General features: G+C 38.8%; 2 protein-coding genes across 3 annotated transcripts; one reads left to right on the top strand and one right to left on the bottom strand.

The window, feature by feature from the left end:
* The first annotated feature begins 348 nt into the window (after positions 1-348).
* Positions 349-15,197, top strand: LOC136773915 (paired amphipathic helix protein Sin3a-like). 2 transcript variants are annotated; one of them, XM_066727885.1, is made up of 17 exons: positions 349-1,599; positions 2,955-3,319; positions 3,408-3,584; positions 3,671-3,823; positions 3,912-4,246; positions 4,340-4,580; positions 4,675-4,929; positions 5,044-5,457; positions 5,560-6,486; positions 6,578-6,824; positions 6,924-7,286; positions 7,362-7,531; positions 7,621-7,815; positions 7,918-8,193; positions 12,210-12,361; positions 12,438-12,648; positions 12,741-15,197. In XM_066727885.1, exons 2-17 carry the CDS (start codon positions 2,975-2,977, stop codon positions 12,990-12,992), a joined length of 4,713 nt encoding a protein of 1,570 aa, XP_066583982.1. In that variant the 5' UTR covers positions 349-1,599; positions 2,955-2,974; the 3' UTR covers positions 12,993-15,197. The 2 variants fall into 2 exon arrangements, with proteins under 2 accessions (XP_066583982.1, XP_066583983.1); XM_066727886.1 differs by lacking the exon at positions 349-1,599 and having other exon boundaries at positions 3,143-3,319; positions 7,918-8,124.
* Positions 15,172-19,697, bottom strand: LOC136773918 (uncharacterized). The gene is made up of 3 exons (XM_066727891.1): positions 18,935-19,697; positions 17,830-18,011; positions 15,172-17,700 (listed from the first exon to the last, which is right to left on the bottom strand). The coding sequence occupies exons 1-3, from the start codon at positions 19,022-19,024 to the stop codon at positions 17,571-17,573; spliced, it is 402 nt and encodes a 133-aa protein (XP_066583988.1). The 5' UTR covers positions 19,025-19,697; the 3' UTR covers positions 15,172-17,570.
* Between the last annotated feature and the right edge of the window lie 4,683 nt (positions 19,698-24,380).

Raw genomic sequence — 24,380 nt, 5'->3', positions numbered from 1 at the left:
AAAAACCCTTTTATCAATTTTAATCATACTTCAGCGTTTTCCTGATTCAATTTTAAATTTGTTGCATTTCTTCTAAGAAAAAATATTTGCATATACGTACTACGTCCCAAAAAAATTAGTCCAGCGCTGTGATTGTTGCCAAGCGTCTAAGAAAAATTCATTGAATCGGAGCATGATAAATTTTCGAGAAAATCTCCAGTCAATTATTTAAAACGTCAATGAACTTGAGAGAGAGAGAGAGAGAGAGAGAGACAGACAGACAGACAGAGAGTTGTGTGTAACACTTTTCCTATTTTATTTAATATTTAAGAATGATACAATTTACAATGGTGATTCTTTTTAAAATGTGTATCGTAGGATGGGAGAAGACTGAAAAAGAATAAAAGAATGACGAGAAAAATTGATAGAAGAGGGTGGCACGTTGAACTTTGCAGGAGGCAGCCTATACCAATAGCTGGCCGAAGGCCGAGAGAAGATGCTCAAGAAGAAACGAAGCAGAGTGGTGGTTGGTAACAACAGCACATAGACGCGCTTGGAGATGGATACGGTCCTGGGTAGTCCCCCTACCTTCCCCGTCCCGCTCTACAGACCAGTCAGTTCCTTGTTTGCCATACAAAATCCAATAGTTTGCCTTGTACATCGAGAGTGCGAGTATGTCTTCTGCAATTGAGTTTTTTCTTGAAAAGTGCGCTGGTCTCTCGGGAACTCCGCGAAAATGTGCATTTTCTTGAGTTTCTTCAGCCACACAACAAGATTTCGGTGGTTCTAAGCTGGAGAGTCGTGAAAGAGAGCTCGGTCGTGGTGAATTCTTGGCGCGACCGGACAGACCGGCCCCCGTTCAAGCTTCGTCGATTTTTTCGTCGTGAAAAAAGCAACGGGAAGAAGCTCCTTCGCAGCAAATCCATTTCTCGCGACGTGTGGTAAAATCGTTGCGAGGGACAAAAGTGTGTTTGACTGCTTACAGAGAGAAGAGGGAGAGTGAGACAGAGAGAAAGAGAGAGGGAGAGGGGGAGAGAGAAAGAGAGAGAGTGTGTGTGTGCGTGCGTGGTGACGAAGCTCCTTCGTAGGACAAGCAGGCTGTACCTCAGGACGTTCATTTTAATCGAAGGTGTATCTATCTTTTTCTTTGTATCCCGAGGAAATGTGTTATGTATTTACGTGGTGGAATATTGCGTAACGCCGAGGGCCGGGAAGTGTTTGGAAACGTGCAACGCTGACAAACCTCGCATCGGTTAACATAAGAGAACTGGCCTGGCCTAGTCTATCTAGCCTAGTAGCCGTCTACGAGTATACGTATTCCTGCAGCTGGTTTTACCGGCACACCGTGTCGTCTCGTCTCTATTTTTTGGATTTCCTACATGCCCCGCCGAAGTTTGCCTCGGCAGCTTCGTACTGCGATATAGATTCCGTCAGGCTAAGAGAGACAGAGACAGAGTGAGAGTGAGAGAAAAAAAACTCTACCCAACGGCTGCGATCTCTCTTCTCGTGGAAAAGCTTTACTCTCGGATTCTCCTTGTTTCTCATCAACCACTTGCTTCCCATCTTTTTTTATCTGTAATTCTAAATAAAAGGGCCACGCACCTTCTCAAATGGAAATTGGTATGTATTATATTCTTCTGTGTAGTTAAATATCAAGCCAATTTATGTAAAACCATGCTTCTGCCTATCAAACATTTTTAATGTCTACTTGCAAACGGTTTACTCTTTGGGATAAAGATCCCATGCTTATTTGTCTCTCTTATCTCACAAATTTGAATCCTTTCTTTTTAGATTGATTAAAAGACTTAATTATCTTTTCAACTTTTAAATCTCCAGAATGTTATAATTTTCTCTTTCTATTTAAAACAATATTTGATAAACACTTTATGATATTTCTTATTAAAGTTGGAAAAGGCAAACACTTTCATACCAATGTGTATAACTTAGTTAAATTAGTAAAATTTTTTGTTGATTGGAATGAGAGAATCATACATTGCGGACCTTTGTGCTAGATGAAAATTTTTGGATAAAAATTTCCTTGACGAACCTCCAAACCAATATAGCAACAGATTACTAATAGTAATATTAAATTAACTAAAGATTCTTGCATCAGTGCATTATTATAGGCTCTTTGATATTAATTGATGTGGAAGATAAGAAAAGTGTTAGGTTAATGACTTACTCTCTTACCCATAAAGGCATCTGATTGGCCTATTCTTTATTTATATTTTGAGAAATACATTATGATACTAGTAGTATGTTTAATGAACAATGTAAACTAATTATTTTATTTCAGTTTATTCCAAACATATTATAATTCTGGTTATTTAATATTTTTATTAAATATGAAAATCGTTCAGAAGAATTATATTTTTCCCGAGTCTTACGTCTATTTGTGACAGAAGTAAGGCTACAATGAAGTTATTGTGTATGCATACTTTATCTTTAAAAAAATGTATTACTTATTATTAAAAATATTCGCGCGTTTTATCAGCCATTATATACTGCAAAACGTAAAAATACTATAAATATTTATTTAAGAAGTTGTAGAATTTGAGCGTGGTACGCACGGAATAATAAGTCAACGTTTACTGACGTTCGCGCGAGCATGGAGGGAACGGTGGGGACTTGAAGTTTCCCGAAGTAGAAAATAAGGCGCGCAATTTTAAAATTTACTATTATTAGCGCTTGGCGTTTTTCTCATTAAAACAATTAAATTACTCGAATTTTTAATCTCCTGCCTTACGAAAAAACGTTTCCCTACAATTGGTTCCCCGCATAGAAATGGAAAAATAAAAACTGCAAGACAAAAATATTATTGCTAACGAAGTTTATCGAATGTCACAAAGCTTGTTGAAAGTAAATGAAACGTTTTAGTCTACTATACAAGAAAAAGTGAAAATTTTTAGCGTGCTAAAGAAAATATGATAAGCACGTGGTAGAGATTGATAGATGTTTGTTTGTTGATATTGTAGCATCTCCAATGTGATTTGCAATGAAACGCGTTCGTGGGCTGGACGAGATAGCATCACCAGCAGCAGCAACGTTGAAGCACTCCTCAGTGAGTGCGGGAAGCAGCTTGAGCACCGGCGGCGGCGGTGGAGGTGGAGGTGGAGGAGGTGGTGGAGGTGGTGGAGGAGGAGGCAGTGGAGGAGGAGGCAGTGGAGGAGGTTTGGAATATCATTCGGGTGCCGGGATAGGCGTTGTGGTACCTGCACAGGCAGTCAGAACTGTTACATCTAAAGAAATGCCAGGAAGTATTCAATTTGGAACAGCCCAACCCCAACAGCAATATACTGGAGCAATTGTTGTTCCAACTGCATCACCATCCCCTATTAAGGTTTTTACCCTCAATAGTTCACCATAATTATTTATAAGTTTTAGCGAAACTTGGGTTTGTAAAATATCTTTATTTTATATATATTTAGGGTAGTGGATCTGCGAGTAATCTCGGCACCACCTGCAGCAGTAGCAATGTTAGTACTGGTGCAGCTTTGCATTCGGGTATAGGTGGTGGGGGAAACCATAGTATGGGCTCTCAGCAGCCATCGTCAGCATCTCAATCTCAGGTCCATGCTCAACAGCAACCTACCATAAGGCACAAGGTTGTTTAACTAGTAATATTTAATTTTGATCAGAGAAGTGTTTGTGAAATTTCTTTTTAATTTTTAAAATTTTCATTTATGTTCAGATGCACACAAGCAACGTAGTCCCCTTAGCAACAACACCTCCTGGCCCTAATTTAGGGAGTGGAAGTGGATCCCAGCAATTTCAGAGGTTAAAAGTGGAAGATGCACTTTCATACCTGGATCAAGTCAAGTACAAATTCAGCGATCAGCCACAGGTAAAATTTCTTTTAATGGCTGTGAAACTTGTTTTACTGTTAATTGAGTTTTATTTGAATATTTAGATGTGTGTTTTTGTAATTTTAGGTCTACAACGATTTCTTAGACATCATGAAAGAGTTCAAATCGCAAAGTATAGATACACCTGGTGTTATTACAAGAGTAAGCCATTTATTTAAGGGCCATCCTGAACTCATAGTTGGCTTCAATACGTTCTTACCACCAGGCTATAAAATAGAAGTAAAATCAAACGAGCAGGGTTATGCTTTCCAAGTATCTGTTAGTATGCCAAGTCCCACTGCGACCCATACTGCAACATTATCATCGCAGCATCATTGTACTGTAAATGTTGGTTCACCTCCTGTTGCAAGCCCACCAACTCAACCAGCAAAGGCTCCACCCGTATTACAAATTATGCAAGGGTATTTATGTTTTAAGCATATGTCTTTTGCTCATTGTTTTATCTATTCAATAGGGAGACTTATTTTGTTTATTTGCTTTAAATGTTCAATTAGGACTGGCAATATTCATCACTCTATGGCAAACAATATTTCTAATAATAATTTAACTGTCCACGCTCCATCGTCTCCGCCCGTGCAATCGTACAATAATTCGCATATTAGCGCTGCAGAGGCTTCTCAAGCTGTAAGTCAAGCCCTGAGACATGTGCAGGATGGTGTACCCGTCGGTGGCCAAGCGCAGCAAAGCCAACCTGTCGAATTTAATCACGCTATTAACTATGTTAATAAAATTAAGGTTTGTTTCTTATTCATTAAACACGACAAGAAAACAAATTAATGATCACCAACAGCAGCATTGTTAAAGTATATTTGATTTCTTTTACGTACAGAACCGCTTCCAAGGGCAACCAGATAAGTACAAGAGATTTTTGGAAATTTTACATACGTACCAAAAAGAGCAGCGCAATTTGAAAGGATCCGGTCATCTTGGAAACACAAGCGGCTCGAACGTTTCTATTGGAACTAAATATTTAACTGAGGCAGAAGTGTACAGTCAAGTGGCAAAATTGTTCGAAAATCAAGAGGATTTACTCGCTGAGTTTGGACAGTTTTTACCCGATGCTACAAGTCAGCAAAGTTCATTGGTGAGCTTTCTGATATTACTTTATTCAATTATTTTCTTTTTATCTACTAATTGATGATGGACTGGGAGTGTAATAATGTGCTTTATTTTAATATTTAACTCTAATTGGCATTAGTCTGCTATGTTTCAGAGTAACAAATCTTCGACGATCAATGATCATACAACTATTGTGAAGAAACCAATAGGGCTTAAGACTTCGTATAATAATTCTGGTAATATTTCGAGAGATCTTCGGGAGACGAGTGGGACTGGTACTTTAGAGCGCGATAACAGGGATCACAGGGATCGTGATCGAGAGCGCGATAGACCAACTGCACGGGACATGAGCAGCAATCAGAAATTTGGTCACAGTGCAGGTCAATTGAAAAGAAGTCCATCGTTTTCCACTGCAGTATCAGCTGGAAACTCTCATCACATTCAGCACGGTCCTCCACCCATGAAAAAACACAAGGTCGCTTCACAGCGGGACATCACTATTGCTGAAGCTGCAAAATACGGGAGTTTAAACGACTATGCTTTCTTCGACAAGGTAATTGGTTATTCGTATAAAAAGGGAGTAGAGCGAAAATTTTGTGAAGATTTAAATGAATGATTTTTCGACGAAATTAATTGTTCGAATTTGGTTTTTTAGGTTCGAAAAGCATTGAAATCTCAAGAGGTTTACGACAATTTCCTTCGATGTCTGATCTTGTTTAATAATGAAATTGTTTCGAAGTCTGAATTGGTTATGTTAATAACACCTTTTCTTGGTCGTTTCCCTGAACTTCTTAGGTGGTTCAAAGATTTCCTCGGACATTCGACCGAATCTTCCACAACGACTATAACTAATGCGTCGAGCGGTTTAGGCGTTGAACCAATTCCAAACAACGTAGTACGGAGTCACCAAGAACGTCCTCAAGGCGACTTAGCCATAGAAATCGATTATACAGCATGTAAAAGACTTGGCGCTTCGTATTGCGCTCTGCCAAAATCATATATCCAACCAAAGTGCACTGGTAGAACGCAACTTTGTAAAGAAGTACTGAACGATACCTGGGTCTCTTTTCCTACCTGGTCAGAAGACAGCACATTTGTAACATCGAGGAAAACTCAATACGAGGAATTTATTTACCGGTGTGAAGACGAGCGATTCGAGCTGGATGGAGTGATAGAGACAAATGCCTCCACAATCAGGGTACTCGAAGGGGTCCACAAAAAGATGAATAGAATGAGCCAGGAAGAACTTCAAAAGTTTAAGCTCGATGATTGTCTGGGTGGTTGCTCACCTACGATACATCAACGTGCATTGAAAAGGATATATGGCGACAAAGCTGCTGATATAATCGATGGTTTGAAGAAAAATCCCGTAGTAGCTGTACCAGTCGTTTTAAGGAGATTAAAGAGCAAGGAAGAAGAGTGGCGAGAAGCGCAGAAAGGATTTAATAAGATTTGGAGAGAGCAAAACGAGAAATATTACTTAAAGTCTTTGGATCACCAAGGAATTAATTTTAAGCAAAATGATGTTAAAGCACTGAGATCGAAAAGTTTATTTAACGAAATAGAAACGTTGTATGATGAGGTGTGTATCCTGCAACCGTTATATTGTAGTCGAGCGAGAAAGAGTGAGTAAAATGAGTATTGTTAAAAATGATTTGATGTTTGTGTTGCAGAGACACGAGCAAGTGGATGATGCTACTGGAGATCCTCAGGGTAGTCATGGTCCACATCTCATACTACCGTATAAAGATAAATCTGTAATAGACGATGCTGCAAATCTCTTAATCCACCATGTCAAACGACAAACGGCTATTCACAAAGAGGATAAGCAGCGTATAAAACAGTTACTAAAGCATTTTATTCCTGACCTATTCTTTCACCCTAGGCAAGAGCTTAGCGATGACGAGAGGGACGAAGATGGTGAGTACACAAAGCAACAGTTCACTTAAAATCCCCCCCCCCTTTAATTTCTTTAAACGTGATTTTCTTATATATTTTTATTTCTATTTATCATTAAAGACGACAACGATAAAGACGTTGATCCATCAGGATGTAATACCGTGACGACGACTCCTCAGCCAATAAGTGGTCTGCAGGCAAACAGAAATAAAATTCCACTTTCCCCAGTTTCGTCTTCCACTATTATCAAAACTGAACCGGATATAAAAGTACCGATGCATGCTCTGTCGAATGATCCCGAAGAAGCATACTCTCTATTCATGGGCAGTAATAATTGGTACCTCTTCTTGAGGTTACACCAGATACTCTGCGAAAGATTAACGAGGATGTATGAAAGGGCAGTTGCCCTTGCAGACGAGGAATCGCGGTATAAGCAGCAGCGCAAGGAAAGCACTGCAGTTGCTTTAAGGTTAAAACCTAAAAGTAAGTTTCTTTTGTTTCATCGTGAACTCTTACAAACTCTATTGTTTCATTTTGATAAACTTTCTTTTTGTATAGGTGAAATTGAAATAGAAGATTATTATCCTGCCTTTTTGGATATGGTAAAGAATGTTTTGGACGGAAATATGGAGAGCACGGCATACGAAGACACGTTACGTGAAATGTTTGGAATTCACGCGTATATTGCTTTTACTTTGGATAAAGTTGTAACATACGCTGTGCGACAGGTATTATTTCTTTAGTATAATGATCATGGCTTCTTTTTTTTCCAAGCGTTTTAAAAATGTTATTAAACAACAAATTGTTCGTACTACAGCTACAACATTTGGTCGCCGATCCAATATGTCAGCAATGTATGGAATTATTCCAGCGAGAACAACGGCAGACGAAAGAAGGTTCTGGGGCTGGTGGTCTTTGCGCCACAGCGTATATGAGGCTAGGAGCTGAATTGTCTTACCAACGAAAAGCGGAGAAAGTTATGGCGGATGAAAATTGTTTTAAGATATACATCGTAAGTTTTTGATTAATATTGCAATGAGTGGATTAGTTGTATCGTTTAATCAACATCTGTAGTATCCTTTTTTGATTTAACATTGATTGTATTTATTTACAGTATAAGAAGGACTGCAAAATGACAATGGAGCTATTAGATACCGAGGGTGAGGAGGCAACGGATAGTGTATGTAGGGAGAGAGAGAGAGGAGTGACAGTTTCTGAAAAATGGTCGACGTATGTTGAGAGGTTCTCCACTCCAGCTGGTCAGGCTAGCCCGAAAGATACAGCAGCAATAACGGACAATGAACCGACGGCCAATCATCCTGTGAGTAGCGACCAGGCAGCAAGGGGGGGTCGGGGCAGAAAACGCAAGAACACTGACATTAGCAAGAAGGTATAGGATCAACATCCCTTTTCATAATCATTATCATCGTTGAAATTTACATTCGTTCGTCTTGATAACTGTGATGATTCAAGTTGTGACGCTCTATCAGTTTCCTACCCAGTACCCCGAATAATGCAATCACAAGCCTCACTTCTCCTTTATTTGGTGCCATTCATCATTTGTACAACGAACTAATAGCACTTGGACCACACTCTTAGAGTTTACTTTTTAAGAATCTCAAAACCGTATTTCCTCTTAATGACGTATGTGTATATATATATATATATATATATATATATAACTTTATGCGTATATCGGTATTGTAGCAGTCCGGGTAAAAAATTGGTTGGGATTATTCTTTTAACGTTCCAATATTATATTTGCACAGGAATAAGCATTTGCGTGTATATAAAAATATTTTGTCAGAGTCGGAGAAGGCACGAATCAAAAGAATTTTATCACTTTCAAAGTGCTCAAAGATTTATTAATCGCAAAGATTGTTTTTCTTAAGATACTTTAAAAATGCGGATAAGGGTATAGTGTACTATAGAGTACAATGCTCTTATAAATATTTCATCCCACGTTTCTTTTATTCAATGCACTCTTAAATTGGTGTAAAAATAATTGCTAGCTTCTGGCAGCCCTATCAACCTTCTGTGAAAGGGTAATTAAATTTTTAGACACGAAAGGAATTGAAGTATGTTTCATGATTCTTTCACAAGAAAAGCTACAATTTTAAATTGTCGGTAATTTCTACTGCAAGTCCTATTTATCTAATTAATATATTTTGCTTGTTCGAATTATTTATTGCTACTTTCCATGTACCGGTAATGAATATTGACTATTCTTTGTTATGTTCAACTTGTTAATACGAAAACGAAAATCTTGAAGATGAAAGTGATTTATGTATTTAATACAAGTCCCTCTTTTCTGTCTTTTCTTTTTTACAATTGTTATTAATATACCCTTATGTAGATATTGAAAATTCAAATCATCATTTTACATATATGTGTATACATATATATACATATTAACCCTTAACGAAGTGGACAAAGTCTAAAAAGAAAAATCATTTACTAAGTTTTAGGAAAATTGTTGTTGTCTAATATTTTTCGCGTAAAAAATGAAATTCAAAGATTAATAGAAGAACACAAGAAATGAGCTAACTAGTATTTATACACCGTTATTTAATTTTGATTTACCTTTATATGTAAATCATTGCTCCCCTAGAGGTTAATTTAAAATGCTTTTAATATATTATCTTGGTTCGTCGTATCACAAAGTGAAATTTTCGAACCTTCGTTGAAATTGTGGATTATTTAAGATTAAAATCAGCATACACACACATTAGCCTTTTGTAAAGTTATTAGGACTAATGATAAATCGGTTCAATGAAAGGAAAATATTAGGAATCTCGTGTATCACAGTGTACCCGTACCGTGTTTTCTATCACTTAACCGTGAAAGGAATATATTAATGAACAAATTTAACTGTTAACTGACAAAATGGCCATTAGTAAGAAAAGTACGTAAACCAGATATAAAGAGAAGCGATTGAATAAAGTCATGCAACAGTGCCATAAGAAATACAGAACAATGTGTAAATAAATCTAACATATATTAGTCAATTTTTAAAAAATTTTTATTTTACTTAGCACAGAATAAAACCTAAGTATAAAATTACAACCTGTAAAATAATAGTTTTTAAATATGTAAATAGTTCATACAAACCTGTATATATGTTTTGATATGAAACTTAGAGCAACTAATAGCAAACGAGTAATGCGTAAAAAATCATTCTTAATATCACTTTCATAAACATTCGTGAAACCTTTGGGAGGTAAACAAATTAGCGTTGACTTGTGAACACATTACTTCCACGCCAAATGAAATTTTAAATTCTGAATTTATTTCCCGTCTTGTGGATGACGGGATTAAAAAAGTTTTCTTTCCTTAAACACAACAATTACTAGAGTGCTAAATATTTCATAATGATGATCGCGAATTAGAGAGCAAAAGAAAGCCTCGATATCCAGTAGCTTCTAAAAATGAAATAAAAATGTTTTTTTGATTACTAATTAGAAAAAAAGATGATTGTATGGCGGGGACAAAATGTGTTCTGAGTTTAATTTTTGCGCCTTCACGATGCAGGCATATATGGTATTCTTTGCTCTGTACATAATAGTATATAAGTTAATAGCAAAGATATGTGATATAATGTATAAACGCAAGATGATTCCAATTTCGCATACCTTAAAAAAGATCTAAAAGAGCATTACGGGCAAACATACACCACTGCAGCTCTACATAGCCAAAGGTTTCACAAAAATACTTTCTTTGATCAATAATTTTATCTTTTCAAAACGTATGTTGATTTCTAGTTTTTAACTTTCACATTATAGATCAAATAATTTGCTCGATCAGTTCTCACGTCAAAATTTTTAGTGACACTTCATTGAGTATATTTTAATTAGTTCGACAAATCTCTTATTAATATCCAAACCCTCCAATGGTAGTTAATATTTTTTTTTATTTTTTTTCTTTTTATTCGGATTTCATCAATTTTTAAGGCAATTAAGTGATTGAATTAAACAAATTAAAGTACACTCCTGAAAACACGTAAATTGCTCACAATTCTTACTTTAGTCTGTACAATATCTAAATCTATTCGTCCAGCGAAAAGAAAAACTTTTATTCACGCGCGAAAAATGTCATTGAGCATATCCTTCCGCCAACACGATTTTATCTCAAAAGACGATTGTTGTTTCTCTTTAAATTGGGTAAACGAACGATGAGTAATGCTTAAAGAATGCAGCTGTTTCTACCAATGGTGTGGTTCGAATATTCAGCAAACATTTGTAACTTATTCGTATCGAGACTACCATGTTATAAGTGCAGGCAAGTTTAATGTGATTATTACGAGACCCATATCTCCGTTGTCATTTTACACATAGTGAATTTTAAAAAAACCTCTCTAAATAAATATATATATATATATATATAAGAATTATATATATATATACATACATGCATATATATATATTTTGTAACTGTAATCTGTATATGAAATGAATATGAATATAATAATAGGTAACTATAATATTGTATAGAAGAGAGATATTGAAATACATGAACAATGCTTTTAAACATTATTGTCTAACATCATTTTTGTACCACTAAATTTATTGCTTTGATTCTCCAAAATGTTAATTTTTTCTCGTATATGTTTCCGTCTTTAACTATGCCTGATATTACTTTTTTTTCCTGAATATTTTACAAATTGTTCTGGTATCAACGAAATGTTTTTTGTATCTTACACTTTTTCTTCGTAATCTCGTTTTGTTACATTTATTCTTTCGTTTGCTTCAATTTATTTACTTTTACTATTGGATACAATTATAATTCTTATAACACAATTTAATAGCAAGAGTAACATATCTCTTTTCTAACATGCTGTATTCCAATAAGAAAAAAAAACAATTATATTTAGTATTTACACATTTATCGTTGCATAATTGCTTTCTTGTTTTACGATTATCAGATGGAATATCATCATTTCTCTCTTTTTTGTACTCTTAAAACCAATTTCTCTTGCGATCATTATTTTCATTTTTTCACAACCATTATATCGATAAATGTTCTCAATTCCTGAAAAACTTGTCGCTTCGCTTATTCTTCGTCGCTTTTCTATGTTTTCACAAATTTTTAATCGTATTTATATGAAAAGCTTAAAACCACTAAAGCCGAATCAATTCTTTAGATTATCTCATCAAAGTACAAACTAGATAGCTTCTTGCCACCTGGTACATAATTATTAATTGATTTTTCTAATATAATTAATTTATTATAATGTAGTTGGAAAAGTAATCGATCTTGCTATTATTTCTTGAAACAATTATTTAGCGTAAAGTAATGGAAAATATTTTTTGAAGAAGATAAGAAAGTCGCAATATTATTTATCCTGAAATAGGAATAATATCACTATAAATAATAATAATAGTAATAATAATACAATTGTTGTTATAGGTTGATGGTAACGGGTGGAGCTCATTAGACAGAATTTTGGCTGGTCGTAAGCCTGTATTTCTTTACCGTAATGTGAGGCAGTGGCGTAAAAGAGCCGCGCGATTAATGAGAGCGTCTCTGCCTAATCCTAACCATCCGGAAAAAGTAGCTGAGTAAGTGGGAATACTTTTGGTATCACTTGATTATAACACGAAGGGCTGATTAATGATGAGATTGAACTATTTTTAGATCGGTGGATAAAGAAAAAACGTTAGACGCAGTAGGAGCCCTTCTTCAAAGGCCGGCAGATCTGAGGTTGACAGACGCTACCGATTCTTCGGATATGATAGCCTCAGACGAAACACAATGTCGATTTAATCCTAATAGTTATCATATGCTATACGTTGCTAGCAAAGAAGCTTTTCTTTACAGACAGAACGCTTTCAACCGTGCCAGAGAGGTATAGACAGAACTAGGAGCTTTCCATAATGAAGCAAATCATGAGGTACCGAGTGAGCATTTCATTTAACGAAACCTTTAATTTGTTTTTAGTGCCATCCAACAGTGACGAAACACTTAAATACCAAGTTCCATCAGTGGCTGGCATCCTGGGCCGTGAAGAATGTTGCTGACGTCCAGCATCGGATGTGCCAAGATTGGTTAATGGGACGTTATGAAAATTTGATACCTCATAGGACACGAGTGATTACGGACAATGATCAAACGCGGTCCCCTTATCGACAATACAATCGTTATCGGGTTGAGCGATTGCAGCCAGATCATTTGACGGAACAATGCACATAATCTCCTACATTCTTTCAGCTAATCAGGATAAATATTTCGTTAAAGAATTAGTGAGTGTGTTTACAGCGATTTGAGTGATGATAACTAAATTTAAGGAACGCAGCCAATTCGACCTGCTCAAAGCAGAAAATAATCGAATTCTATGCTGCTGCCAGCGTTTAAAACGTAAAGACTATCAAAGAATTTAACTGGTCAATGATCATTCTTATATATTATGTATTATAGAATATGACTTAATCGATATATTCGTATGTATCTAAGATATGTACACATATATGCATAAAGAGAGTTTTACCATTTCTCTGTACAAACAATAAACCAATAGGTTTACTAGATGCAAATGGAAATATCATGCAAGAATAACTATGTGATGACAAAAATGTGATGGAATAGCAATGTAATTTCTTACTATTGAGAAGATGCAAATTAATGTTATTTTTTACTAAATATATATTATATATATGTGTGCGCGTGTATGTAAAATATATCTTTACTTCTATTCCATTATGTAAAAGAATACGAAAGCTCTAAAAGTCAAGAGCACTTTTATGCTGTCGACAAATGAATGGTGATAACTGTAAAATTAGAAGCAATATCTGGCTCTATTATGCTCGATATTTCCATTTGTTTTTAAAAGACGTTTACAGCCTGTGATCAGGTAAAACACCACTTTTTCAAATAATGCAAAATTTCATAATTCACCTCCAAGAAGGGAAAATATAGTATTTAATGAATGGCATAATGTAAAAGAATTGGTCTGCGCTCTAAATTATTTGTTGTATTAAATCACTTCGACAATTAAAACAATATATATTAAAATTTAAAATATTTGACAGCTGTTTCAAACAGTGAATTGTTATATTTAATTGTATTAACTGATAAATTTGCTTGACAATGTTTTTCCTTTCTCTCTATCTAGTAACCATGCAATAGCTAAAAATATGATATGTGTTGACTTGTAGAAAAAATTTCGGTAAATCCTATTTTATTTTTGTATCAAGACGTACGATATTTGTGAATATATATATATATATATATACACACATATAACTGATCAAAGATACTCGTGTTCAGATACTAAACGTGTTAAATATACAATTTTTGAACAGATACGGTAATGCAAGACGTCTGTAAAAAAATGAAAGGGTAAAACTGGCCTTCTTTCTTACCTGATCTTTAGGCTATTGCGTAGGTCGACAAAATTTCAAAAAATAAAGTGCAAAGATGTTTAACCACCGTTGCTCTTAATAGATACAGATATTTTTGCGGAAAGTCATTGACCTACCACGCACGATCCGAATATAGCTCAAATCACGATCGTGAATCGCATAAGTATGATATTAACTATAATTCTTCAGCATGAACAAATATTTTCTTACAATGCTGTAAGAATTACGCGCAATATCGCGGACATTTTCATGAAAGCTGCAGGTATCGACGTGCTCGTGCTCAATCCATTTGTCCGCCAGTGATATTAAACACATCACACTTTTGTTGCATTATGAGTTTTTTTTAAGATAGAAGAGTTCAATTTTCACTGTAAACGGCTGTAAATATGGAACGAAGAAGCTAATGCGCATTTAGATGTAAACGCAGGAGCTCATGTGAATCCTTCGATGTTTTTTCGTACTGCATTTGGAAGATTTTTGAAGAGTTAAAAATGTATCTATAGGCATGGAGCTTGAAAAATTTCTCCATTGTAGAGGCGAGCGAGCTATGATCATTGTATTATAAAATATGATTGGCTAAATGTGCTTTATTAGTTTTAAGCTTGTTTCCGTTCTGACAACTTTTTCACGTAATCTAAAAGGTTCGTGAAAAAAAGTGACAATGTCAGCAAAAATTGTTGTCGCAAAATAATTTTATTCTAAAAGTATATGTGTATGCATCCTCTTTGAAGAGTCGTTTATTCCTTTTATTGTGAAAGAGCGAAAAATAAATTATAGGAATAGTACGTTTAAGTATACCTTGAAACGGAACAATTATAAAAGAAAGGAGACACAGAGAGTTTCATTCAATACCACAGCATTTGTGGTGACTAACGATATGCATATAGTGTATTTTATCAAGGATACGATAATTTTAAGCGTACAAGTCCATGTATCAAAATAAATGTACAGGCAATTTTATTACTCAAGATAATTTAATGTTGATATATTTTGCACAAATCATAATTATTAATATTAATAAATCAGTATATTAATATTGGTCCGGTTTTATTCTTTATACGAATGCTTATTTTGACAAAACATTTAGGGAGGGAAACGAGAGTCGTGAAAAATGGATCAAAGTGAAATATATTAGATAATTCCAGGATACAACGTTATTGGTTTTATTAAAAACTATAACATTGGTGGTGAGAATAATAATTATCGTGTGCGCGCTACGCTTTTTATATTCTATAATATTAAGTGAAATACTGCATACGAATACATCCAACTAAAATGGCATACCTGCTATTGATTGCGCCTCTCTTCATAATAACGTTCTAATTCCTTTATTCCGGCAAACTCTTATTTGCAACAACCATTGATCATACAGCTTATAAGATAGATTTTTATATCTCAGAGTGCATAATTAAAGTTTAGGAGTTAACATTTTTGTTTACATATATTTCTTCTTTCTCTCTCTCTCTCTCCTCCCTTTCTCTCTTTTTAACAAAACATAATAAGGATCTTATGAGGCGGAAGGATTTTTGGAATCCCAAGATTGTGTTAAGAATTAAATAGCATAACAGCGAAGACTGTATTAACGCAATCGTATTTTTTATCTTTATAAATATAATCAATTATGATACAAAAAAAATCGATCGAGACACTTTAAGTTCGCTCTAGCTTCGTTAAGTACAATATCATAGGGATGGATATGCTTCGCATCTCGTAAAAATACTGCAATATTCTTGATACTTTGAGACCGAGGCGCCCAAGATTCCATGGACGAACTTAAAATAGTTTATTGCTTTGCGCTCCCTTCTTGCTGCGGGCGAGAACCAGGAGGAAGCAATTTTTTGCTCATCGTTAAGATGACTCCTGTGCCCTTTGCGCCAAAACTTATACTAAGCTACATGACAAATATTTTGAGACACTTTTTAAGTATTGTGCGATCGGGTACGCGCGCATTATGAGAAGAGGAGACCCATAAGGATATGTGTGTGTTTATATATATATATATATATATATATATATATAATATATAGTATACTGTTTTTGCACATACTCGAAGATTCCATGAATCATTTTTAAATAAGTGGAAGTATCTCTGTGGATCTCAACGGGATCCCCTACGCGATCGTGGACAATACTTTGGTATCGTGTTAACAATGTCATTTTTTTCTTGTACAATTTAAAATGTTAAACAATTCGATAGCAATATTCTTTAGGATGTATAGCTGCTTAGCTAAAGTGAGACGTTAGTTATTTTGTCAGTTACATATTACTCCTTTGGAATTTATAAGATTCTAGATTCTTTTATATATATTAGGAATCTCTTTTATAGCTATATTTCAATAGGAAAAATGTTTTTATGTATGTGTACACTTGATAATTTTGATTTTGATACAGGCATAGAGTGATGCTGTTGCTCAACCGAGTCCTCTAGCGTCGAAGCTTCGGATCACGAAAGATTCGTCGGTCGATAAACTATTAACTTGTGCGAGAAATACACTCACACCCTATTCCTATATTCAATTTTATCAAGCTCCATTAGGATAAAAACTATTGGTAGATATTGTACGATTTAAAACAAATATTTTGCATGATATTGCTTATCTATCAATTTATACATTTGTCCGCTAAAAGCGTGCGGCCAATATACCCCTTTCTCTCATTTGTCTCATTCTCTCTCTCTCTCTCTCTCCCTCTCTTTCATCACCATTCACTCAATTCAAGCACTACCTTAAATAAGTCGATTAATTATAAACAAAGTCACGGTAAGCGGATGAAAAGTAGACCGTAGCTCCTCGGCGGTCGAGAAGAAAGAATGCTCGAAAAGCGATGAAAACTAAACTCGTAGAAAGAATCGGATAGAAGATGAAAAAGAATGACGGTTTTACTTGTACGTCGCAACAGCTATAAGTAATTTAGGTTGTTTTTCTTTGCGTTAGATTTACACATTGAAAAGAATAAATAAAAAAGGGAAATATGTAAAACAAAACGCAAGCAAAAATGCTATTGGACGATATCAACCCCAGAGAAAATGACTTCTGGTGAAAAGAGCCGCGTAACGGGATCCAAGCACGGATAAAGCTTTTATTTAGATATGCGTTAGCGAAAGTCAGCCCTCTTCTGTTGTTCTAGGAATCTCAAATTCCATTTTAGAGATGATCGATAATCAAGCGCGTGACTATAACGTTACATCATATCGAATGCGACGATCCAGCAGTCAAGAAATGTCGATCTTTGGATCACTCGTTCAGGTGAGGCCTGCCTGCCTGCCTGCCTGCCTGACTGGCTGGCTGTTTTGTGATTTCAGCAAGCTCCGACGATTTGCCAAGTGTTTGTGAGTGTGTGTGCGTATGTCTGCGTGCTTGCCCCAGTGTAGTTGTCTGCGTGTGCGTTGCGTGTGCGCGCTTGCATGGGCTTAATTTACGTCCTCCGGAGACTCGATGTCATCCGCCGTTGTATTTTGGCGGCAGCGATAAACGTACGCGCTCACGGATAAATCGTCGCCCGTACGCACGCATTTGAACGTTTTGTCCGGACACTCGCAGCTGAAAATAAGAAATCATCCATTTTACACATACGCTTAAAGCGAGAGGCCGCCAATTCTATCATGGCCATTCCGTTTCTTTTGTGCAACAAAAAACAAAACAAAAATAATAAGGAGAGCAAATGCTTACGTATTCTTCATGAAGTAATCGACACTGCGCGTGAATGGCACGTAGACGGCCCATCCACATGGCATGTTGTAGCAGATTCGCTTGTTTTGGGCATCACCCCCTCCAGTCTCCACGGCCCGACGAATCCTCGAGATTTCGCCACTGGCGTCCCCGAGCGACCGTCGGATCTTTCTCGCCAATATCTGCAAAAATATCATCGCTTTTTTACCTATCACTATATGCGCGCCATCGCTCCTTCTTCAATTTGTTATTAAGCTTTATCTCGCGTAAACCATGTAAACATTTGCACACTACTGAGGTCAATTCTGTCAGAATCGTCTTATTCACAAACATATTCTCTAACGGTAGTATTGTTTATAGTTAGATTATCGCTAAAACGAAACAGCCGAATGGTCCCATTGTCAACAAATATATACTCATCAGTGTTTTTGTCATTCATTTCAGAGCTAGGAAAGCATGAAGCAAACTGAGTTTTTGCCCCTTTTTACATGGAAAAAATGATAAACAAGCTAATATACGAATTCTAACGAATCTTTCGAGTATGAATGGCGATTGCTTCACGGGTCGCTAATCTCTTTTAACGAGTTTCAAAACGTGACTAGGCATTCACTGCCGAAACTTAATACTTGACGATAAGCGTGAAATCTCAGAGTAACGTAATCGGGCGCAATCTTGAATGACTCTGTCATTTCGTTTATAACACGGTAGTTTATCAGATTCATTGACTGGTTAAAGGAAGAGAAGATGAGAGACGAAAATATTGGAGCTGTGTACTTGTATCACGGGACATGGAGTTGAATTGCATCTCATGGGGACTAGTTGCAACTTGCAAGTGACACCCCGCGACCGTGAAACGATTTCTCGATTGGTTGTACGATTAATCGGACATGATGTTTGCTTCACGATCATTGTTCGAGAAGGGAGAAGAGGCGGGTGGTGCAGAAAAATACAAAGCAACAATCGAGTGTTCGCGATGATAAGAGGAAGAGAGAAGGTTGAACGAGTGGCGAGATAGAAGGTGTGAATGAATAGAGGGAGCGCGCGCGCGCGCGCGCGCTTACGACGAATGATGAAATGACGCAACAGTTTGCAGCAGGTGACTTACCTCTGATCTAACAGCCGCTGTATCCGTGAGTGTGGCATACCAAAAAGCAGCTACTACGATGATGCTTAGGAGAAGCCTGATTTGCCTCATGTTTTCTCGTCACTTGTCTCTTATATCAGTTCGACGAAACGATCTGTGGCCCGTCCTCCTCTTTCCGCGAAAACCGACACAGCAAACAAGCGCGAGTTGAGACACGCACGTCTTCACTGCAACTGTCTCTCTCTCTCTTTTTTTACTCTCGTTTGTCTGTATTCTTTGGTTTCGTTAAATTACAACTGACTGTTGTTCGTCCCCTCTCTCTCTCTCTCTCTCTCTCTCTCTCTCTCTCTCTCCTTCTGAGCTCCCTCGTAGAACGAAGAAGTTGAAGAAGGGGGCGCACGTCGTTGCACGATTTTCGCGCGCGCTTCCGGAGCGCGAAAAATGGTCGTTTACCGACGAGCGTCGTCGGTCAACTCAGCGATGAAAAGTGGGAAAAATCTTGTTGACAGCCTCGAAGAATTGGTTATCCAGATTGATGAATGAATTTTAAATTATCGGAGAGTCTCTGGTGATGTTGTTCCGTTATCCTAGCGTCCAGCACCTCTCTCGTTTTCTCTCTTTTGTTTGTTATCTGTTCGATCGATGATCCGTACACGGTTGTTGATGGTGCGAGAGGAAGCGTTGTTGCGGGTACCGGTGCGCGGCGTACTCGAGCTTTAAACATAGACTGAACTCTGGTATAGAGTGAGGACGCTTTCGTGGCGCCGAGGGCTTATATAGGCTGGGCTAGCTGGCGGCGCACTGGTGGGGGAAAGACTAAGCTAGAAGTTATAATAATAATGAGTGTAATAAGTCGAACCTAAGTTGCGATCCCAGCAGGCCACCGACGACGACGTATCCCGGACGATGTACCAGGAGTTCTCAGACCGACACTTTCTTCCATCGAGGGAGAGGGAGAGGGTGGAGGTGGGGACGTCCATTGCGAACCATAAGCTATACGTAGAGGGTGGGAGGGCAAAGAGAGGAGAGAAGCGAGCCGATACGAGTGAACGAGAGAGAAATACAGTGACATATGGAGGAATCAGACTGGTGGGGGAGAACATGACGTTTATGAGAGACGAGAGATAGGATAGCGCTCCTCTTTCATATCTTTCTCGGTTCACGCTGGAAAAAGGTACACCGCACTGGATAGACCCGTACTTTTCGTATACCGGTATGATTGACCTTCCGTTTGATTCGCCGCCCCAACTCTGCGCGTGTGCCACAGCCGTCCTCCCGTCCTTATCACCAACCTCCTCACGGATTAAATATCTCCTCCTTCCAAACACCTCCACTCTCTTTCTTCACCGCAAATCCTTCTCCAACCTCGGCGTTTTATCGTATACCATGCTCGGCGAACAGCCCTCGCAGCCCCAGCGAAAGTGTCGGAAACCTTCCAACGCGTTAAGATGATTCCAGAGACGTTTCGGGAACATTTTCGACGCTACTAGCCTTCTCTTTCTCCAAACTTATCTAAAACATTTGCATTCTTAAGGCCACGGAGATGTTCTTTGTGCAAATAATAGCTGGATTTTGACGGTATATATTACTTTCACCGGAAAGGCTTCCGCAGTTTCGTGAGAAAGTCTTGGCGAGCGAGTGTCTTTCGAGGGAGTTGTAGCACGCTTCTCTCGATTCGCCGAAGGGAGGAGGAAAACGTAATTGTCATTGTTTTTCTGCATTCGATGGGTTGTTTCTTTAATCCTCGGATGAGTTAAAAGCGAATTTTTGATGATTGCAGTCACTCCTCGCGCCGCAGGTGAGAACACGTAAATATTTACAGGCAACACCGGTAGGTCCCGTGTGTCGGCCGTACGAGCGAAACTCGAGAGGTTTGAACTTGGGCTTGAGCCGAGTCGGATGCGGTATTTTTTCTCGGAGATATCAATGCCTCCCATGGAAAAGGGTGGTTTTGGGGATGTGGTGATCGTCGTGACTGAGTACAGTGCGTTGCTTTTATTTTTGGAATTGTCCGTAGATATTTTATCGGTCAGTCGGCTTGCAAGGAGGAAAAAGTAAGAAAGCAGGCAGAGGCCGGCAGTTAGGGAGGAGGGCAGAAAGATAAGCGAGGCACATGAGTCACGAACGCAAAGGCTTGACGGGGGCCCGCCGCCTCTCGAACCAATCGGAAGTCGCCGTCGCGATGACGTCGGATCGCCTCATGTCTCGCGATGACAGCACGCATAACGACGACCACATGCTCGCAAGGTTCGTTCAATTTTCTGGAATCTACTCTGCTTTCTGCTACAAAGAAACGCGGTGCTGTGCAGCCTATGCAATTGCTAAAATTGGATCGTCTTTGATCGTCTCCCGTTCATTGAGCGAGGATGGAGCGGTTCTTGGCGTGGCCTTGCGTGATCGAGAACGGTCATTACGCGCGGAGAGTTTGGCCACGAGAACATCCATCAGCGATTCGTACCGTGAAAAGTGGCATTCGTCAGCGAGTGTTTCGACAAGCCGACCAGTTCGGGGTGGTCGGTGTATCTTGGAAAAAATTTCTAGACGAATGACATGGTGCAATGTTTTCTCGGAAGGACTGTTCGTGAGAAGGAAGAGAACTGGAGGAAGAGTCGAGGGAGGAGGGGAGCGATACGATAAAGAAGAAGAAGAAGAAGCAAAAATTCTGAAGGAAAGAGGCGAGAAGAAATGATTCCGATGCCGCGTGTTACGGCTTCTTCATGTGCGTGTGTGCGTGTGTGCATGAGGAAGGGGGGAGGGGGAGGGGTTAGAGAAAGAGAAAAGAACGGAGACGATGGCGTTGGAAATGTTAATGGAACGAGATGAGGAGAGGACGAAGCACGTGGACTATGACCGCCTTCGAGATCCGTATTGCGTCATGTACTTCCGGGCCAAAGGAAATACGGACTGCGCAGTTTGTCTCTTTCATACCATAACCCGTCTCGCCCCCCTTCTACTTCCTCTTAAGCACTTCCGCCGGCTACGAAAACCGTCGTCGCTCTTTCGAATAAGACGCCTGATACCAAACGCTATTGTCATTCCCAAATCTCATTGCATCATTCATCGTGTCGCTAATTCCCTCCGCTGAAACTCAACGGAAAATTGTCAGCACGGTGTAGATGACAATTTCAGGGAATCACACGAGAATGATCGAGAGTTTTGGAAATACCGAAAGAAACAAGTGCCAAGTGCACGTGTTGAAGTTAATTAAACGAAACAAATAAATTAAACCTCTAGTGAATTATCATCACCAACCTTGAGAAATTATAGAAAGTTCAATTTTAACTGCCATCTGCACGTAAATCCTTTTCTGTGCAGTATAGGACCAATGGCATAAGCTTTGCTGATTTTTCGAGGCAAAACGCTTATTTCTCCTCCGCAACTTTTGTACCGGAGCCAAAACTGCTCAATTTTCGGTTGGAGGTAATTACCGAAATTATTGCTACCGTTGACACGAGATACGCAAATGAATGCGCGAGCCTTGAAAGAGCAGCGAGCAGCGAGCAGCGAGCAGGACGGCGGTCCAAGAGCGCTTCTATATACCTCCCCTTTGCGTTAGTCGATTAAATAGAAGCTCAAAGGTACAGAAGGAACGAAAGCAAAAGAAGAGGAAGAAAAAGAAGAAACCACCCACGAGTGAACAAGTTGTGACTCTGTTTTGACGTGTCGCCTCGGCTCTCTTGATTAAAAACACATCACTCTCCCTCTCTCTTATTTGCATCTATATTTACATTGTCCCAGCTGTGTAGCAGTATACATACGATCCGCAGAGGACAATTTTTCGCGTTGAACGCAGCACGACGACTATTGGAATATAATTATGCAAAAGGGGTAGGATAGTAAAAAGTTGTTCATCGCGATGGCACAGAAGTATTCTGTTCCGAGTATTTCGTAGTAATTGCAGCTCGTTGAAATAATGATTGATGCTGTATGGCGAATTCCCCCTACCCCCTTGGAATTCGATTTCAGCGAATCGATCGAACGCGATCAACATCTTCAGCGGTAAAAGAGTAGATCCGGAAGAAAATATATAGTTCTCGCATCCCGAAAAATCTGCTACTGGCTATATACTCTATATAGTCATCTACATTTTGGTCGATCATTCGAAGAGATCGATGCGCACGTGCGCAGGCGTGCCAGGGTAATTTGATCGGTATGCGATGCGTGTGACGTTCTCTCCAATGATCAGTTCACGATCTCTCGCAAAGTGGCGTATACGTGTTCCAAGAAGCAAATCAGTCGCGATTTACTTGGGGACTCGGGCGGCTGGTCGATTCAATCGGCCAATCGCGTAATAAGAGCCTGTGACTTACGAAAGAAGCCAATCATTAATTTACATTGAGTGAGCCGCGCGCGGCGAATGCCATAAATATAGGCCGCCGCCCCGGTACATCGACCATGCTGACACGTAGCATGTCAAAATCCGCAAATTCCTCCAGTTCTACGAATAAAAAGCTTCGACTATATACGCATGCATCTCGTATCCACGAATTTTCGCAAATGTAGTTTTCGTTTGGTCGAGCCGGTCAAAGCGTATATAAGCAGCGCGCGGAGGTTTCCCCTCTTATTTACTGCATTATGCGCGTGATTTCCAGCACGTAGCGGCCAATTTTACGTGGAATTTTCTATCATGTTTCGTCCGGCCGGTACTACCCGCTACCATAGCAGTACCATTGACGTCACTGCATGCTCTTTGGCTTCGAAGAATTCCCCAAACAATCTCTCTCCCCCTCCTCCCCCCCCCCCCCACCTCTCTCTCTCTCTCTCTCTCTCTAATTTTCTCTTTAAATTAAAATAAGAATTCGTGAGATCGGCCGCGCGACTTGCGCAATAAGGCGTTTGTGCGTGACAACGCGTTCAGCTGATTGCCAAGAAGACTGAAAACGTAAAGTAGCTTCCTGCCTTCTCGGAAAATCGTCTAGCCACGCGGTAGGTATTTACGGACGTGTGCATGCCGGTTCCCGGTCCTCTTTCTCTATCTCTCTCTCTATATATATCTTTCTCTCTCTGTCTCTCTTTGTCGTCTCTGTCTGGCGCTCGAAAGACCTGCCGACCGAGCCTTGAATTTTTCCGAACGGCCTTCTAGGAAAGGACGAATCTCCCCAACTCTTGGGCCACCTTGCACAACGACCTTACTCCACAAGCTTTTCTCTATATACACCGTGCAAACTTCAATGTCACGCAGGGATCATCAATGAGCGTACAAATTTAGGCGGGAAAAAAGTGGCGCCGTGAAGTTTGCATTTTACATCGTTTTTCGAGTGGAATTGAGTGTTCAAAAAGTATTGGATGGCAATGAGAAACGAGGCGTAATTGTGCGATAGAGAGGGGAGATAAGCGAGAAGGAGCGAAAGATATCTCTCGGTGAATTGACGCTTTACCTAGAGATAGTTGTATAGCTTTCCGAGGCGACCCGCGGCGTCGGACCGCCACTTTGCTCGTACCACTCGCTCCAGTGACGTAGATGGCT

This window comes from Prorops nasuta, unplaced genomic scaffold, assembly GCF_024137725.1.
Source record: "Prorops nasuta isolate Cenicafe-Biocafe unplaced genomic scaffold, Cenicafe_Pnas_1.2 PNAS00005, whole genome shotgun sequence".
Taxonomy (NCBI): Eukaryota; Metazoa; Arthropoda; class Insecta; order Hymenoptera; family Bethylidae; genus Prorops; species Prorops nasuta.
The sequence above is the reverse complement of the archived record's forward strand: the minus strand, read 5'-3'. Positions and strand labels throughout refer to the sequence as shown.

Coding starts and splice junctions, on each gene's coding strand:
- LOC136773915 (XM_066727885.1), top strand. CDS start 2,975: ATGAAACGCGTTCGTGGGCTGGACGAGATAGCATCACCAGCAGCAGCA. Junction 3,320..3,407: donor CATCACCATCCCCTATTAAG/GTTTTTACCCTC, acceptor ATATATATTTAG/GGTAGTGGATCTGCGAGTAA. Junction 12,362..12,437: donor CATCCGGAAAAAGTAGCTGA/GTAAGTGGGAAT, acceptor AACTATTTTTAG/ATCGGTGGATAAAGAAAAAA.
- LOC136773918 (XM_066727891.1), bottom strand. CDS start 19,024: ATGAGGCAAATCAGGCTTCTCCTAAGCATCATCGTAGTAGCTGCTTTT. Junction 18,012..18,934: donor CAGCGGCTGTTAGATCAGAG/GTAAGTCACCTG, acceptor ATATTTTTGCAG/ATATTGGCGAGAAAGATCCG. Junction 17,701..17,829: donor GATTACTTCATGAAGAATAC/GTAAGCATTTGC, acceptor TCTTATTTTCAG/CTGCGAGTGTCCGGACAAAA.